Here is an 18,724-nt window from a genome sequence, read left to right as displayed (position 1 = left end):
GAAACTCTGTGTCAGGAATGAGTCCTACATGAGATGGGAAAGACTGATACTATCACAACATCTATTCTTACTCCCGTATTTTAAGTAAATCATGTGTTTACTGATAGAAGACCTGGATTTGATTCTTGATGTTGGCTCTATTAAGGCTTGCTACCCAGCTGTATTCGTAGTTCATAACATGTGGGAGACCATAGCATGTTTACACTTGAACTAAGAAAGCCAGGACTGTCTCCAGTGGTGGGTTTTTTGATATTTGGAGATCTGAAACATTTTAGTAAGTTTGTTAGCTTACACTGATGGTCATCTGACTTTTCCTTCGAAGTGTAACAACTGAGTTCCATTATTAATCTTTTTAATGATGCATTCATAACAAAAATTATTCCTATAAGTTGCCCCTTGCTGCTTGTTTGAGATTGTTATGGCATTGCTATAGTGAAGGCACACAAGCTTGGTCAAGGAACCTCTATGGCTTCCAGACTTCAGCACTCAAACATGACTCATTGTGTTCTTGTCAGATGATATATGTCAGCCAGTTGAACCACTCAGGAGAGTAGATGTTGCACTTTTGAGAATTTGCCTTGGAGTATAGCTTGCTTTTCTTTTGTACGTGGCCATTTTTGGAATTTCATCTCAATGACTTTAATAATTGTACAAATGTATCTGAGGTTTTTAAAAAAGTCTCCTATCGCTTCTAAAGAGATTCTGTTACTGATTATTTTGACTAAAACTTAACAGTTTAGCCCCTGCAGGGTCAAAGCTCGAATAGCTGTGTTGCTGAGTTGCAGTCACTAACACAGAGAGATTGAACGTCAGTAATTCCTTGTGAAATATAAAAATCGTTTTCAGTCACCAAAGCCTTTGCCACTTCTATATATCGAAATATAACCATAATGAGATCTACTTCTTCAAAGAAAAATTTGATGGCACATTTAGATTTTGACCAACATGAAATTAGTAAATGTTTTGCCTGTGAAGTCCATCTCCTGTTTATATGTGAGACTCTTGCACAGTTCCAGCTGTGTAAAAAAAATTATGTGCCAATGTGCTCTACATAATTTGTATCTAAAGTAAAGACAAAAAAGCGAAACATAGAAACTGATGTTTTGTGCAAGTACTAAGCTGATTCTTCCTGTCTATAGTTTTTAGTTTCGCAGTGTGACAATTTGAAGCAGACTTTGACAGGAAATGTGCTGATATTCACACCTTTTGTTGAAATTGGAGTTTGACCCCCAGACCTGTTGGCAACTTTACATCATCTGCCACAGCTCCTTTTGACTGCAAGGAAGTGGGGGTTTTTTATGGAGAGGAGAGCTCCTTTGATCCCAAAATTTGTGTGTTTGTAGCTGAGGTGCATGTATATATGCTGAAAACCAGTTACCTTTTTGGACGCAGAAATAATTTTGCAAATGAGCTTCTGGTCTTAATCTAATTTAGTGCTTGGGGTGACAAATGCATGAACAAAAATAGGTATGAAAAAATTCTTATGATGTAGAAATGTGGCTCCATAAAGATAGTATCGTTGTACATCCTTCTGACAGCTTAATATATCTTTACAGATATATTAGGGTGGTTTTAAACTTATCTTCTTTAATTTAGCCAAGACACATTACCATTGCTTATATGGGGCAGTTAACTCTCTGTGGCAGATAAGACCTTTCTGGTACAGTAAGATTTTGCATTTGAGAAAAAAGGTCCAGCAACATTTCCTCCATGTTCCTGAATACCCTTTGGGAGGTTCCAAAGCATAGCCAAATCTAGCTGGGATTTTGAAATAAGATCAGAACATGGCTAAGGAGGACTTCAGTATCTAGTTCATGAGTCTTTTGTGGAAACTAATACAGTGTATAGGCATCATCAGTAAAATTTACTATCATACATTCCTCTGTGACTCTGTATTACATCGTATTAGTTACTCGGATTCCCACTTTCCCAGTCAGTAAGATAATTGGAAGAGCTTGCTAATGTTTCAGAATTTCTTTACAGGAGACCATTGTGTTCTTTAAATTATAGCAGAATTTCACTAAGACTTTCAGGGTATTTCAGGTGACCCCAAAATCCCCAAGTACAGCGTGTGTGGTGCAGCCCTGTTCTTTGACCATCCCTGCTCTCCAAATGGGTTTTTGCAGCCTGTCCTCCGTTTTCACATGGCCCTTATTTAGATGTTAGCAGTCTTCCAAAACTGAGCAAAGAACTGGAGGCCTCAATGTTTGTTCTAAAATACTTAGTCAATTATAACACATTATGCTATTACAAAATACAATATTGAATATGCGATTAAATATATTACTCTGGCAGAAACCAAAAGCATTAATTCAAGTAGCTTGTCCAGCCCAGCTGTATGCAGTGTCAGGAGCTAATTATATTTCCGTGTTTGTTCATGAGAACAACGGCAAAGTGAGGAGCATCAGCAAGCTGAGGCCAAGAATTCCTTCCTTCTACAACTTTTTGCAATATAGAAAGCTGCTGCCAAGTTCAGGGTTTTGGCTGGGTGAGCAGTAAATCTCTTAAGACTTGCGAGGCCCTGAGTTTTAATCAGATGAAGACTTTAGGAAAATTTACAACTACAGTTACCAGAGCTAGCTTTTTTTTTTTTTTTATTTTATTTTTTTTTTTATTAATCAAAACCCAAACCCCCCTATTTCTAAGAAGCATTGGTTTTCCTTTTCTGGTATCTTATGTTTTTGACAGGTAAAAGCAATTTGGTTTTAGTTTCACCTGTCACATAGAAATGATGGAAAAGGTACGTTTTATGTAGCTGAAATAAGTTTTTCTTTTCTATCTGTCAGCAAGTTTTAACCAGCCTGATAAGCATGTGCTAGCATATAGCAAGGCTGTTGTAGGCAGGACGATTTAAAAATCTGTCAGATTTATTAATTCAACCCTTTTCTTATCACTGAGATGATTTTTTTAGTTTTATTTTTGTGTAGTTCCAGTTCTTTGCTGTTAATTTGGTAGCTGATATCCCTAGAGACTGTGACAGTAGTTTCATCAACCTGAATTTTGTAAAGCAGTTTTGGAACTTCTTCCCACCGCTTTTGTAAGCGGTATTTCACAGTTCAGCATCCCTCTGTTCAGTCAATGCTAATTTTACCATAAGTATGCATTTCAGCATACAGTATCATTAATATAGAAACACTAAGAACTAGAATATATAGCACAATTAAGAGACAGCAATGTAAACAATTTATCTTGGCATCAGCTAAAGTGACTGAATATATAATTTAAGCAGTCATGGGAAGCTAAAGCAATGTAGGGTTGCAAGTTTCTCGGGAGCTTTACCAAGCACCATTGAGATGCTAAGTCATCAGTCTTCCCTTTTCTTCAGTGAGCCTTATGATGGCTGCAGAAGAATATTTTTGCTAACCATGCTGAAAGAGCCTATAGAGAATAAGGAATGTGTGCTGAACTGGAAATCAGTAGGTCTCCATCTTGTCTTTTTCATGTCGCTCTCAGCAAGAAGCAAAAGGTTTCTGTATTCATATTTGCTGCTAAATGCTTGCATAGCCATAGAGGTATAGCGCTGCTTTTTTTTTTTTCCTTTTTTTTCCCCTGAGGTAAATAGGCAGCAAGTAGATAGATTTTTCTCTCTGTAATATAGTTTTAACTATTGCTAAATATTTTTTTATGTTTAGCTCATCATCTTTGGGTGACATGGTCTAGTGTGAGGCATCCCTGCCCATGGCAGGGGTTTGGAACTAGATGATCCTAAGGTCCTTTCCAACCCTAACCATTCTGTGATCTTCCATTAATATTATTGCTGTTGCTGTGTTGTTTTTATAAGGTTCTTAATTTTCTCAATTTCTGGTTCGTGTTTCTTTTTCCATTCTGTTCATATAAATTCCAGAAAGGAGCAATGTGAGAAAGGCTTTGAAGACATACAAGAACAGAAAAATTTAGTGTGCCTATTAGAACTTAGGTTGCACACTGGATATTTTTTTTTAACTTGTAGAAGTCACTGAAATCCCAGTAAAAGTCACTTTTTATGGCACTACTCATGGTAGAATAATTCCTTTAAGCCAGATAATTTGATGCTTCCAGAGTTAGCGATGTCATGTAACCCTGAGGATAGAGGGAATAGCTACTGAATGTGCAGCTGCAGTACAAAAGAAAGCTTTCCTTATTCTGAATTGCCTAATGCACTGCTATTTTCTCTTGAATACATAATCTACAGGAAAAGAAGGAAGTTTGGTTTCTTGTGTTTCTGCTGATATAGTTGGGGACTGTAAAGGTAGAATGCTTATAATATAGCTACTTTTTTCCCGGAGAAATTAGCCTGCACATGATTTTGGTTTCTGTCTGAGGTGCAGAAAGTGTCACATTTTGTTACCAGTCTTCAAGTTACTCCATTTCATCAAATGTTTAATGTCGTCACTTTTTTTGCTGTCTCATAGGGAGGCATTGGGCCAGCAGGACCAAGTGGACCATCAGGAATTCCAGGGCCCATGGTATGGTGCTAAACAATCGCAGAGCCTGATGGCTATTCTGCTTTCTAAATTATGGACAAGCATTGGATTTTTGTTTTCTTCCTTTTAATAGGGTCTCCCAGGGAGTGTGGGACAGCCTGGAATGAAAGGTGATAAGGTGATTTAAATATTTCCATTATCCTAGAGAAGTATAATTCTTTCAGACTACTTTCATTAAATCTTGAGCAAAATAATGTATTTGACAAAGTCTTCCCTTTTCCTTTAGATTTCTCATCTAATTATTGTTTTTTGAAACTACTTCAGTCTCATGATCTGGTACTTTAGTCAAACTTACTTCTGGACAGAGCACTTACTACTGGGCATAACAATACCCAGTGCTGTGTCTATAGGGTTTCCTGGAGGGGGTGCTTCAATGGAACATCTTGCATTGTTATCCAAAGATATGCATTACTTTTAAATAGTAAACATTGAATTAGTCTTTCTCATTCTCTAGTTCTGATAACTACCACATTTTAAGCCGCATACATGTGTATGTATAAAATAATATGTTATTTAGGGTGAACATGGCCTTTCAGGAGAGCCAGGAGACCAGGGGTACCCAGGAGACAAGGTAATTTATAATTGCATTGTTTTATAAAATTGTCCAATTTCAGCACCTTTGTCAGGCTTCTGAGTCTCTTAAAATGCAACAGGTGAGTTGCATAAAAGCAGAATGCACTAGTAAAAGTTACTGGATACCACTGAATTAATATCTCTTAAGAAATGTTTTGCTAATTAAAACTTGGCTATGGAAGGCAGTGAACAAAGACAAGTAAAGGGTATGGGCAGAATTCAGGCAGCTTATCCCTGTGCTCAGAGATGCATCAAACAAGAAAAGAATTATGGTATGTTCTGAAACCTGCTAACAAACTGTTGTAACAGATATTTTTCCCTTCTGCAGCTCACCTGGACCAGCTGTGGTTAGCAGCAGCATGTGGTCTGGCATGCTCCTTCATATCGTGAAACTCGTATAAATATCTTTTTTCATCTTTGGCTAGTACATCAGAAGTCACTGAAATAGCACATCCTGTGAGAACTCTTTTGATGGGAGTTGAATGTTAGAAAGCATTTCTTATCCCACATAATTATTTCAAAGTCTGTTTCAGGTGGCAAGGTGTAGCAATCTTTTATTTCCAAAATAATGTAGCAATACATTTTCATGTGTCTTTAATAGCTTTCTATTTTCAGGGTGCTCTTGGTTTACCAGGACCCCCAGGGATCAGAGGAAAGGCAGGACCCCCAGTAAGTTTGCACATCAATTTTTGTTCTTGATATATGACTATATTTTGTTGTTATATTTGATACTTCTTTGTATCTTATACCCACACGGCATGTAATCCCTCTAGACGCTGCCACAGCTACCTGCCTCTTTTTGGTGTATAATTAGAAGCAGCCAATGTTTAATGCTGTTAAGAAATTAATCACTCCAGTCTCAATTTTCTTATGCACAGTCAAGCCACTATCTGATAAACCTACTAAGACTTCATGAATGTCATAGACACTTAAACTCAATTTAAAAAATACTTTTTGTCCCAGAGAATTTATAATACCAACACTAATCCTGCAAAAAAACTCACACAATTTTGCTTAGGTTTAGGTGGAAAAACTCAGCCCTTTTGCCTTTAAATAAGCATTTTCATTTGAAGATAAGCATGTGGATTAGCCTCTTCTTTAACAGTTGTGGATTTTAAGTGCAAACTGAATGTGCCCAACTTCTTGACCTGTGTTAAATTAAAATATGAGACCTCAGTCCTGCAAGTAATATAATGTTTAACTTTGCAGAATGCATTTACAAGAAAATCATTTACATTTAAAATTTTAAACATATTTGCAAGGTCAGGCTTTAATTTTGCTCAAGGAGCACTCAGTTATGGCAGCAGCAAACTGGAAAAGCAGATAATTTAGAGAATTATTTTGGTCAGTTTTTTGGCTTGTCAGTATTTATATATAATGGAGTCACTATAACCTGGACAGGTTCTAATTTTGCTATTCTTAATCCCAAACCTGCCATTTCTTTGGCCATGATTGGATACTTAAACCATGTAGGTGGGTATGTAAACCGATACCTGTAACAGTTGCTTTCTGGACTTAAATAATATGTAATTTTATTCTGAAAACAGCTGTATATTTAAAGGCAGTTTTATATGACTGCTTGGACCATCCCAAAGCTCCCAATTTATTTGTCTAAAGCTAAGTTGTGACCTCCTCTTAAGTGGAAAAGTCGTCTCAACACTTGCTGGCTTTCTTTCTGATAGATGTTTTTAAAATTTTCATAACAATCTGTTGTTGAAAAAAATAATTATCACCAAAATTCCAACTGTTTGGATTTTTTCAAGGGGAAAATTGGAGATCCTGGATCCCAGGGGCCATTGGGTCCTCCAGGACCTGAGGTAAGAAACTGCTTGATAGAGGTAAATTAAATGTCATTTTGTTCTAAATTACAAAAGTCAGAGGTAAAAGGGTTTTCTTTACAAAAGATTGTTATCTTAGTTGAATTAGAAAATACTTTTTATTCAGTCATAACCAATGAATTCTCCTCCATAAAGTACAAAAGATTCTAGCTCATAATTTTTAATGTAAAATATTAATATACAGATTCTTTGATTACAAAGTCGTTCCTTATTTGCCTATATGATTAGGTGTTGCTGTCTTTTGAATAAAGGTGTTGTGGATTGTGGATTACACCTTGAACGAGGCTCATGTGATTTCTCGGCCACATTTCCATTCATGAATTCTACAGCATGTTTACAGATGGGATTTTCCAAGCTGGGTCATATATTTATCTCTTAGAAAATAACTGTATTTGCAAGGAATGCAAAGAATAAACACTAATTACGTAGGAAGCATTGCCAAGTACTTGAATCTAGCAATGCAGTTTCCTAAGAACTGTACAGTACTATAGAAGTCTGCACAGAAACTCAGTCTCTACATTGTTCAGTTTCGGTGCTTTTTGGCATTTATACTATGGGCTATTGGAAAAAATGCTGTGGACTATACAGGAAAGACATATGCACATGCAGACGTGCATGTATTTGCTGGAGACATGAAAGCAAAAAGTCAGATTTGTCTTTTTAATCAGCCTCTTCCAAAGGATGGTTTGGCGGGCTACCTTGATTTTGGTTTGTTGTCATTTGTTTTTCTTGGGTTTTTTTGTTATGTGTGTGTGATTTGGTTGTTGTTTTGGTTCGGGTTGTTTGCTTTGTTTGGGGATTGTGGATTTTTGGTGGGGATTTTGTTTTGATTTTATTATTATTATTATTTTACATATATCTCGAAGAGATATATTAGCGATGATGATTGTTCTGACATTATAAGATATACAATAACTCTGAGAGTATGTCTTCTCAAACCAAGGCTCTATATCTCTACTTTTAAGTAGGAGCACCTTTTTGAGTCTTTGATCTTTAAAGAACTGTCGTGGTTTAAAACCAGCCACACAACTCGTTCACTCACTCCCCCCCTTCTTGCCCTCCCCCTATTCCCAGATGGACGGAGAGGGGAATCGAAAAGAATGCAACTCCCATGGGTTGAGATAAGAACAGTTTAGTAACTAAGGTATAACACAAATCACTACTGCTGCCACCAATAATAATGATAAAGGAAATAACAAGGGAAGAGGTTACACCACCTCAGCACCAGCTGACCGATAACTCGCCCTACCCCACCAGACCAAGCACTGACCAATACCTCTTCCAACCCCGCAGTCCCCCAGTCCTTCCCGGTAACTCTCAGTTACATCCTGGGCATGACATGCTGTGGTATGGAATACCTCTTTGGTCAGTTTAGGTCAGGTGTCCTGTCTCTGCTTCCTCCTGGCTTCCCTTCCTCCCTGGCAGCGCATGAGGCTCAAAAGGCCTTGGCCAGACCAAACATTTGAGCAGTAACTAAGAACATCAGTGCTATCAGCACCATTCCCAGGCCAAAAGTCAAAAACACAGCACTGCACCAGCTGCCAAGAAGGAGAAAAATTGACTGCTGCTGCTGAACCCAGGACAAGAACAGATTACTGGGTTTTATTCCTTTGTTACAGCTCATCTCAATCCTAAAGAACACACTTTCCTATTGAAGATGAGCCCTCATTGAGAAAAAAACTACTGGGAAAGATGTTGTAGCAACACAAGATGGTATTTTCAGAATAAGCCAATATGTTTTTAGTCAATGAGGAGAGAGTATTTTTGTGCCTTTGAGTCAGAATGAAAAAAGCACAAAGCCTGTGCATGCTGCCCACAGCTGCCTCCTTCTGTAGCTCAGGATTTTAGATTTTGTGAGCTTGTCTGACTGTTTGAACCCACAATGCCTGTGCTCGCTGAGTATGATGAAGTGTGTAATACTTATTGTTAACGTGAATGAAATTAGACAAGGTTTTAACAGGCTTCCACATGTACTCAAAATATTTTATAGTTAAATTTTGCTCTGCGAATCGCATTTATTTGTCCCTCAAGAATGAAGGTGATAGTTTCCTTCAGATTTGCCTTCAGATGTGCTCTGATAGGTTTCGTCTGGAGCAGAGGGAGCATTAGTCATTATCTTCAATAGAACTTTTTTCATCTGTGCAGTATTTTGATCTGAGGTCTTTAGCTTATTCTTTCAGGAAGGTACTCATATGGGATTCAGCTGGTATGTTTCATGCTCATGGCAATAGGATTACAAAGGAAAAGGAGGCATTTAAATAATAGTTAAATAATCAAAAAGGCACATATTTTGTAAGTGAATCACTGACTTTGAGCTGTTCATTTTTTTAAATGCATGTTTTCTCTTCATCGCATGATGTTCTGAGGTTGTGCAAACAATGCCATGAGTGCAGTGGTAACATAGCTTTCTCTTTCAATATTGCAGGAATAACTTGTGTGCAAATGACTTGAAGAAAATATAGAAATAAAGACAATTACAGCTGAAGTAGTTGCATGTTTTGGCATACATCTGAAGAACTGTTCTTGTAGAATTGCTCATACTTTTCTGCTTGGCTTTGCAGAGATTCTTTACTGGTCCTTTCATAAATTTTATTTGCCATGCCTGTGTCTTTCTGATTATTTTTTTTCTGTCTTCAGAAATCTGTATTAATTTTGCAGAAATAGGCAATTTACCATAACTTTTTAATAATGTTGAGCAGTGCTTGTTCATATTTTCTTCAGTGATTATGATAGTGCAGTCTGTGCCTTTTAGGTCCTAGCCTGTTTGTACAGACCTTCATAGGTACTTTTCACAGACTTTGTCATTTTGGAGATTTTCTTTTTCAGGCAGAGCTGTGTGAGACTTCACTACAAAAGAAGTGGCATGCAGATAAACAAAACTTGATTTGTGTTGCTTTACCATGGCATCATTTAACTCCTAATGTTCTGAATCTGCTTAGAATAAGGCCAGCTTATATTTAAATGGCTTTTGTTTGTTTTTTAACACTTGCACTGTGTTTGGCTCTTGGGTTTTGGTGTTGATCTTAGAAGAAACGGTAGTCTTGCAAATAAATTGGAATCTCTGCCTTACTTTTTTAGTCTGGCCTAAGTCTTGATGTGGCCTGATCTGTATGGGCAGGCAGTTGTTAGCAGCATAGAAGCAATGTAAAGTGAAATAATCCTCCTGCAAGAGAGCTCAGTTAATCTTGCACAAGGATTATATAACTCTTAGTTACCAGTCTCTTTTTTAAGGTTTAAAGTTAGGAAAACTTGATGCCAAGCTCCCTCTGGAAATCCTGTCTGATTCTTGGAGTGGGTCTACACTGAAGTTCTTACCAAAGCTCTTAAATTTTTTCCACTGTAGTTTTTTAGAATGCTTCAAGACTTGGTCCTTAAAATGCTTGTTGGTGGCTGGTGCTGCTGTGCTGATCCATCAGGTGAATCACCAGCCACTTGTTCACACTGTAAAGTAGATACTACTTTTATAAATACAATCATTCTAATGCCTGTTTCATGTAATATGTAGATGCAATAGAAAGCTTTATAGCATGATGCATCACATTTGGGAAACTGGTGACTTCAAGTCTCTCACAAGAAAATCAGTCACTAGTGTTTCAGCAAGCGTGGCTGAACAGATCTGCCAGATTTGTCTAATGTGCTGTTAGACAAAAGCACAAAGCAATATCGGCATCACTTCACTGACAGTAGCAGTAAATTGCAAAGCTTTCCTGTATTGTATGCTGTAATCCATGATTTTAATGTTCTCTGATAAATTACAATTGTACAGTTGTAATTTGTACTGTTAGATTCCTTCTTCCGCCCTCTCCAAAATCAGAATTGAAGTTTTGTACCAAAAAAAAAAATTGAAGTTTTGTCTTTACCCTTTACAAATGCTGGCATTAAACTTTGGCTAAATTGGCGCACACAGAATAAAGCTCATTTCAAATCTTTCTTTTTTTCCTTACTGTTTTCCACTGTACTTGGCACATTGTTGAATTGTCATGCACTTGTACAGATGGCAAAGAGCAAAGTCCTGTCACTGCGTGAATACTGACATTTCTAAAATGGTGTAGAGAAGAAAATAGATTAATTGAATTCTCTGTGTAGCATGAGCTTTCAGAAGAATGGACACTTATTTGAGAATACAAAATCACAGCTTGTTTTCTCAGTTTAGAGAGATTTACAGTTTTATGCAGGAATCTTCCTTTTATAAGTTGGTAGGAATTAGTAATAAAGCACTTAATAAGTCATCTTTGAAGTTCATTGGCTGCATCCAGTCAGTATTGCTTCTGAAAATTCGTTTTAAATTCTCATTCCAGTGAAACACGGCATGTGATTGAATGAAATAATATTTGAGCAGGGAAACTTGGCAACTGAAGGCACTATCACAGTCTGTGGAGCCGTTTTTGCTCTGTGGTACCTTTCCACCAGCGCCCATGTCCTGATCTCATTGAGGGCTGCTGAGGAGCTAAAGGGCAGGAGGGTTGGTGGCAAATAACAATGCTGGAAAATGTCATGTGGAAACAGCTTGGACTGAGTGGGATTCTGCAAATATAAGAGGATTTGTAGTGGAAATGGAGTATAATTTCCAAACATTTCTGATACTCTGCTTCCTTGTTAGCAGTCACACAGGAAAACAAACAGAAGGAAAGCAGCAGCTTTTGCAAATGCATCATCTCTGAGGCACTGACAAAAAAGTCATGCCCTGACATATTAACAGTCTCATCATCTCTGCATTTTTTTTGTTAAAGATTATATAGGTAAATGAGAGCAATAAATATGTTAAATTTAGATTTAAATGCATTCAGTTCAAAAAGCAACACTTTTACAGCAAGCTCAAAGCGCATCTGTATTGAGATAGCTAGTATGTCCCTTTTTTGTGGCACTAACCTCTAGTTTTATTAGACAGAGTAAACTCTAAAGTGCTTTGCTGGCAAAAGGCCACATCTGCAGCACAAGTTGGAAAATTATTTGTAACTACCAGCTGCCAGGCTTCTGGCTGTTGGGAAGATAGGAATCTACACTTTGCATTCCCTTAATAGTAGTCATAATGTTGAGTGATGCTTGGTTCCAGATAGCGACTGCTGAAAATTACTTTGCCGCTGGAAACTATACATTGGTCTCCTGGCCTTTCACTTACGGAAGAATAATGAATTTTAATCTGGAGTAGCTTCACAGGAAGCTGAATAACTCTTGGCAAATTCAGATAGAGGTAGATATGTATATGACTTCACTACTTGGTATCTGAATGGCAAACACCATTGCTGAAGTGTTTAAGAACTTCTTTCTGGTTCATTCATTTTTCTGGAATTAAGTGACTGTGTCCTGGATTATTACCGTTTTCTCATGGATCATTCATGTGATTATTCATTTCAACACTTGGAAATAGTGTTTTAATATTGCCATAGCATCTGCATTTTCTCTGTGGTAATGCTTCAGAATAAAAGATTAAATCCTACTTAACAGCAAAGACAAAAAATATGAAGGTTTTAAAGTTCTGAATAAATTGATAATACTGCTCTCAGGCCAGTAGCCCTCTCCATCCTAACACTTTGCCTGATATGGAAAGGTTTCCAAAGGTCATGTTTGTTCTAACTGTGATAGTCCTTGTCAATGCTTGTATTTCATAGTTAATAAAATCATGGAATGGTTTTGGTTGCAAAGGATTTTAAAGCTCACCTAGTTCCAACCCCCTGCCATAGGCAGGAACATTTTCCAGTAGACCAGGTTGGTCCAAGCCCCATCCAACCTGGCCTTGAACACTGCCAGGGATGGGGGAATTATTACTGAATTACTTCTAGAAGTAATTCTGCAAATAAAGTAGACATCTTTCCTCATAATAGTATAAGAATTATAAGACATATAAATAGACATTTTTCTTGACAGATTGTGTTCTGGAATGTTTATTGCCATAAGGGAAATGTCTCTGGGTAAGCATTTAGCACATCTTCACACATTAGAAAGTTAGAGATTTACAGATGTATGGAACAACCCAACCCTTGGTACCTACCTAAGTTTGGTAAATAAATTTAAGAAAAGATGGGTTTTAGCAACTTCCAAAGAATTTTCCCAACTTTGAAGTGTATTTCAGTGGATAAGTGTGGTCAAGATTTAAAAAATCCCCTTATGAACTGTATATAAATGAAAGCTGATAAAAGCGAGTACTTTTAAGTGTCAGACTAGTTATCGGACTTGGGCGCATGCGACTAGTATGCTCTGTGCCACCTAGAGGAGTGCTGAGCTGTTGCACAGCTCTACTAGTTAGCTTAATGGCAAAAAGAAATTACCACCGCCGTGTTTTGTGAAATGCTGTTATGGTGGTTCTGCTTATTCTGAAAACTCAGGTGAGTTGTTTTTTACTCTTTTTTTGCTTTAGTACTTATTAACATTCAAGTGCTGAGTCTTGGGGGTTTGGAGGGGTTTGGGTTTGTTTGGCTTTTGTCTGCTGTTTTTTCTTTCAGTATTGTTTATTCATTTATTTTTTAATTTAATATGTAATTATTTATATATATAATATTTATTTAATATATTATATTTAGTGTATATATTTAATATATACTACATTAAATAACACCTAAAATATTTGCACACCATCAAAATCTCTGCTTGGAAGTCTCTTCATCCTGTTAAGAACAGGTTATAGAAAGCAAACAGAAGAAAGCCCTACAAGTAAAAACAGTCATAGCCTAAATACTTCTTAAATTTTATTATGATGTGGTAGTTGAGGGTGAGGTAATGTTCTTTTCTAAACTTCTTGCTTTAGTTGGATTTCTCTTTACCTTTTTGGTAAAGTTTTTTGTGATTCATGTCGGGTAATTATGAATAGTCATTATAAATTATTATTGCCTGTATTTGAAGCTCAGCTGTTCTTGAAGAAGTGTATGGTTAACTGTGATCCACAATGAGGCTTTTTTCTTTTTATTAATACCTTTTTCCTGCTTAGAGAACCTGAAAAATGACTTTTGAAGCTTTAAGGATGACATGTATTAGCCTGCACTTTTGGAAGGGTGCCAGAGAGAATTTCACGCTGGAAGTTCTTTATGAGATGTTCTTTAAATTGTTCTGAACTTGTAAGATGCTTTCACTTCCATTATTGGAAAAGTATGCATGCAAAGAATGATGCTTATAATTTTTCATTTACAAACATTTTCTGTTAAGGAAGAAGGAAGCTTGTTTTTACCAGTGTTAGATGACGGATGTGCAGAAATGTAGTAATAAATATTTTAGTCAAAGGAAGAACTTTTCAGTGGCAGTCTATTTTCAGATAAGCAAGATTTAATGACATTTAAAAGTTTATAAAAATAACAAAATCAGATACTGTCTTGGCAGGTGACTGAGCCCTGTGCTAACTAAAGAGTCATTTACCAATGCTTCCTTTAGCCTACAAATAAAAAGATTACATTTCTTCACCGAAAGTTTATGAAATTTAACTCACTACTGTATTGCATAAGGGTTAGCTGCATCATTTTTGTTTCCTTAAAATACACTTTTTCCTTAAAAAGCAATCTCGTTGTAACACTGGATTCCTCTGACATAGAAGCATCCTCACAGTGTCCCTGTTGGTGCCTACTGGCCTGATGGCTCGGGATCATAATCTTAGTTGATTCATTTTCTTTGCGTATTTGCTGTTTCAGCAGCTGGACCTATACCGTGCACTATTTAACAAAGGCTTATTCTAAATAAATGCTACAAGGTGGTGATCTTCAGTTACTGCCAGCCAGACCTGGATTAGTACCTGCTGATTTAGAGGCAAAAAGCTTTCTACCCTTTTCTTAATTGTGCACTGATCTTGTCCTTAAAGTGCAGCCAAGGATTAAAGGCTTTCAGTTGCTCTCTAAGCTTTTTTTAAAACACACTTGAGTGTATGAGTACAGGACCTGGTGCTTACTGCTCTGTGTGTAGGTTTCTTGTACATCAAGACCAATCTAATAGTTTAATTTCACAAGTTACTTAATGCATAAAAAGTCTTATGCTAAGAGAAGTGAAACCCACACTGACATCTGCTAAATTGAGTTTAATGAAAGCTCCCTAAAAATCTGTCATTCATCCAAGTCCTTTCAAGGAAACTTAATAGATTTTGACATTTTGGGGGTGGTAGAACAAATTTATTTCTCTTTTTTTTTTTTGTGATTCAGGTTTGTGAAATGAATTAACAGGATCAAAACAAGTATATTGGAAATGTTCTTACTCTAGAAATCATTTGTATGTATGATTACTTTAGGGTTTTCCAGGAGATATTGGTGTACCTGGATTAAATGGCCCTGAAGGTCCTAAGGTAAGGTTATTTGAAAACTTATTTATATTAACAATAAACAGTATGAATTTCTGAGGAAAAGCTCTGAGAGACGGACACTGGCTTTTTGAGAAGCTAATCTTACTGTCAAAATACAAATACTTTGGCTCAGGTGTTTATATGAGGAAGTTAATCTGATGTTTAATGCTGTTACGGGGGTAAAATTATCCTTTGTTAGGTGGAAGCATGTAATGGCCAGTTAAGTGTAAGGTCATTTGGTGAAAATGCTATGCAGTTGGAAAGTAGCACCTATGTTTAAGTAAAATGCATGCCAAATGCAGATCTCTGTAGTCTCACTTGAGTCATACAAATTTTTTTAAAACAGAGTTTGAAAGAAATAGTAACTAAAAATATGGAAAAACAGGTAAAATTCACCTACCACATTAAATAACAATAATAATGGATAAAACTATCTACCAAAAAATGACTGTGCCAGATTATTTTAGCCTCTTCTCTTTAATAGACTAAAATTTAGACCAATCTTGGTCAATGATTCACATATCTAGAGTTTTCAATGAAGCTTTGGATAAAAGCACATGATGGTATTTTTTGTTTAGAATGGGAAAAGTAGAGACTAGCACAAAAGTGCAGGTGGGTCAGAAGTTAACCCAGAGGGAGATGGTTTAAAGATGTCTAAAGATGGGCTAATTGTTGAAAGACAAGCACCAATTAAATTCTTCACTCAGCAGCCTTGGGGCTGTTCTTGTAGGCACAAGTATGATGGAATGAAATTTGTATATGAAACAGAGTTGAACATCTTCAGATGATCTTAAAAACTGCACTTTGTATTAATTCACCCCACTTGTTACTTCAGACTGATACATGTAGGGATAAAAGTAATAAATGCTAGTGTAAACTTAGCACTTTGTACCTGGCAAGAAGGGCACTGCCAATTCTCTCTGAAATAAGAGCACAATAAGGCAGTTACAAATTAAGTGAAATTCTAGAACATGTGAGGCAAGGTGCCACTGCACGAAGCATGAGAAGACTTTATCTAAGTAGTACACACAGTACTGGGCATTTGTGTTCCAGAAGAACTCAATCAGGTGGGACTAGTTGGAGAAAAGGATACTTGAATGACTGTATTCTGAGAGGCTGTTTATTTATCCTACCAAATGAAGGGACTTTTTGAGCTTTGTAGGCCAGAGGACAGAAATTGGTGAAGCAAAAGAACTGTGCAAGACCAACAATATCATTAGTTCAAAGTCAAAACATGCAAGTTGTCCATAAATAGAGATGGAAATTAGAAGTGTTCCCATCAACAGAGTTATGAAATTCAGTGGCAGCCTACTCAAGAAAGCATAGGACAGGGAGCAGTAAATAGTTTAAAGATAGTCTTATTTGTTCCTTGAAGATTGTAACAATGCCTCCATGCCAAAGTTAGTAATTCTTGAGAACATTTCAAATAATCCAGTTGCCAAAGCCATTCTGCATCTCATATCCTTCAACTGTGTTAAGAGCCTTGTCCCAGAATAGCACATACATGCATTTACTAGGAAGGCTGAGAAATTATTATCTGATGTGGCAAACTGGTGAGAAGTTAAAATACATTTCCAGAGAGAGGTATGGTCTTTTTTTCAGTTCTGATTTATTGTTTTGCTAACTTGTTTGTGTGTATGTATGTATAATATTAGTAGCCTTATGTGAATGAATTTTATCTAACCATTGCAGTGGCAGTTGCTCCTGCATTTCCAAATTACCAGGGCACTTAAAGAAACTTTTGATGCAAGACTGTGTCTAGGGTCTAGAGGAAACAGGAGAAGAGAAATACAACAGTTCTTGAACTACAGATGATACTTAATCCTCCAAGCTGATAGATAATGATGTAGTTGAGATCTAATCCCTGCTGCCGTTTCTTCACTGAGATAATATTGCACATGATATCCCAAGTGTTAAATTAGATGATTTTGATGGAATTGGATTGATGTTTAATACATAAATTACTGATCTATTGCCTTTTTGCAGATTACAGCAAAAATACTAAAAGGTAGCCTACAAAGTTTAAGACTCTGTACTGTCAAAAAGCTTAAACATCCTGCTCTGATCAAGGAGAAATGATGGCTTACATTTGAGGGGGAAAATTAGCAAACTGGAAAAATTCTTACGCTGCTCCTCGTACCAAGGGAGAAGTGCTGCAGAACACTGGAAATGTTTGGGCTTTTGGGATTCCCAGCTGTCTTATGTTGACTGCAGTTATAAAAGATTTCCTCCAGCTTTTATTTTTGGAACACTCTTCTCACTGTGCTGCTCTTTCCCTCATGATTTGTTTATGCTATCTCAGAAGCAATACCATTTTAAAAGCCAAGAAGGCTGGGTAAGCTTTATTTTTTAGCAGCTGGTGTGGGAGAAGTTCAGCCTCTTGGTGGAAAGTTCAAGCTCTGTGAGTGTGATCAGCCATCTCTAAATACCAATAAGAAGTTCTGGATTGTCAATTTTCCCTAAATTAGTGCAGTAATCAGCAAATCTGACCATTCTGAAATAATGTTCAAAGGATTCATTGCGTAATTTGGTCTACAGCACATTACTGGGCTTGGAAACTGTTTTAGAAGGTGTTTGATCTTGATCCACTGCTTATTAAAAAAATAAGGCACACTCACATTTAAAAGTAGAATAAAAATGTTTTTAAGAAGTTCTGAAATAATTTAGTTTGGTTCCTATGTTATTCTTGCAAGTACTCATGCTCTGTAACAGAAAAGTGAGAGGAAAAGAGTCAAAACATGCTGACTACAACTAAGTTTTACAGTAGCGTGTTTTGTACCATGGAAGTAGTTGAGAACTTCATTTCTCTGCTCATTTTTGTTTGGATAACATATTTAATAGAAGTGGCTATTAGGAGTTTCACCAGTTCTGGAAGGGATGGTCAACTGGGAAGTTATATTTGTGAATTACAGGATACCCCCATTTGCTGACTCCCCAAGCTTTTTCCAGACCTTTTGGTGCACTTCTAATGATTACCTTCCTTTTCTGTTTGTTGCCTGAAACCTCAAAGGGAAGATGGAAATTTCATTTGCTCTTAATATTATTTTTACAGTCTTGGACATTTTTCCAGTTAAGTGCAGTGGAATGTTTTGTGCAGTAGCAGTATTGCTATCATTCCCACTGTGCAGTTACATTATACTGAAAGCTGCATCTCCTCATATGCTTTGCTATTAGACTGAAACATCAGTGCTGTCAATGAAAAATTTTTATGACTGACTACACAAGCACATTACTTACATAGTGCTACTAAAAGCTCTCCTCTCCCTTTTGTAGTGGTGTGTTAAGCAGCAGTCCACCCTGGTCCTTCACAGATTGATGTCTCTGGTGAAACTCAATACCTTGAAGTTGCCTGTTCCACGTTCTGCTCCATTTTATTTGGCATGCTAAGTAAACTGTTACTGGACCAATGCCTGCACCTCTGTCTAGACTTCAGCTTCATTAGTAAACAATTGATAAGGCTTACACTTGGGACTTTCCCACCTTTGCTTTATTCAGAGGCTAATCATATCTCTCCCAAAGGGCAGTTTCTTTGTTCTTGTTGCTTTATCTGATATTGTTAAGCCTAGCTCTCACAGAACATTTATAATAGGTTTATACAG

General features: G+C 36.9%; 1 protein-coding gene across 1 annotated transcript in view; it reads left to right on the top strand.

Annotated features, from left to right (window-relative positions):
- The window catches only part of COL24A1 (collagen type XXIV alpha 1 chain), a 152,024-nt gene that overhangs the window by 65,253 nt on the left and 68,047 nt on the right, over window positions 1–18,724 (top strand). Inside the window, exons 17-22 of the mRNA XM_057428954.1 lie at window positions 4,392–4,445; window positions 4,537–4,581; window positions 4,981–5,034; window positions 5,652–5,705; window positions 6,800–6,853; window positions 15,075–15,128. Coding sequence (XP_057284937.1) covers window positions 4,392–4,445; window positions 4,537–4,581; window positions 4,981–5,034; window positions 5,652–5,705; window positions 6,800–6,853; window positions 15,075–15,128 — 315 coding nt within the window. The remainder of the gene's footprint in view (window positions 1–4,391; window positions 4,446–4,536; window positions 4,582–4,980; window positions 5,035–5,651; window positions 5,706–6,799; window positions 6,854–15,074; window positions 15,129–18,724) is intronic.

Source organism: Pezoporus wallicus, unplaced genomic scaffold, assembly GCF_028554395.1.
Source record: "Pezoporus wallicus isolate ANWC-B61680 ecotype Strahan unplaced genomic scaffold, APGP_CSIRO_Pwel_v1 contig_593, whole genome shotgun sequence".
Classification (NCBI taxonomy): domain Eukaryota; kingdom Metazoa; phylum Chordata; class Aves; order Psittaciformes; family Psittacidae; genus Pezoporus; species Pezoporus wallicus.
The sequence above is the reverse complement of the archived record's forward strand: the minus strand, read 5'-3'. Positions and strand labels throughout refer to the sequence as shown.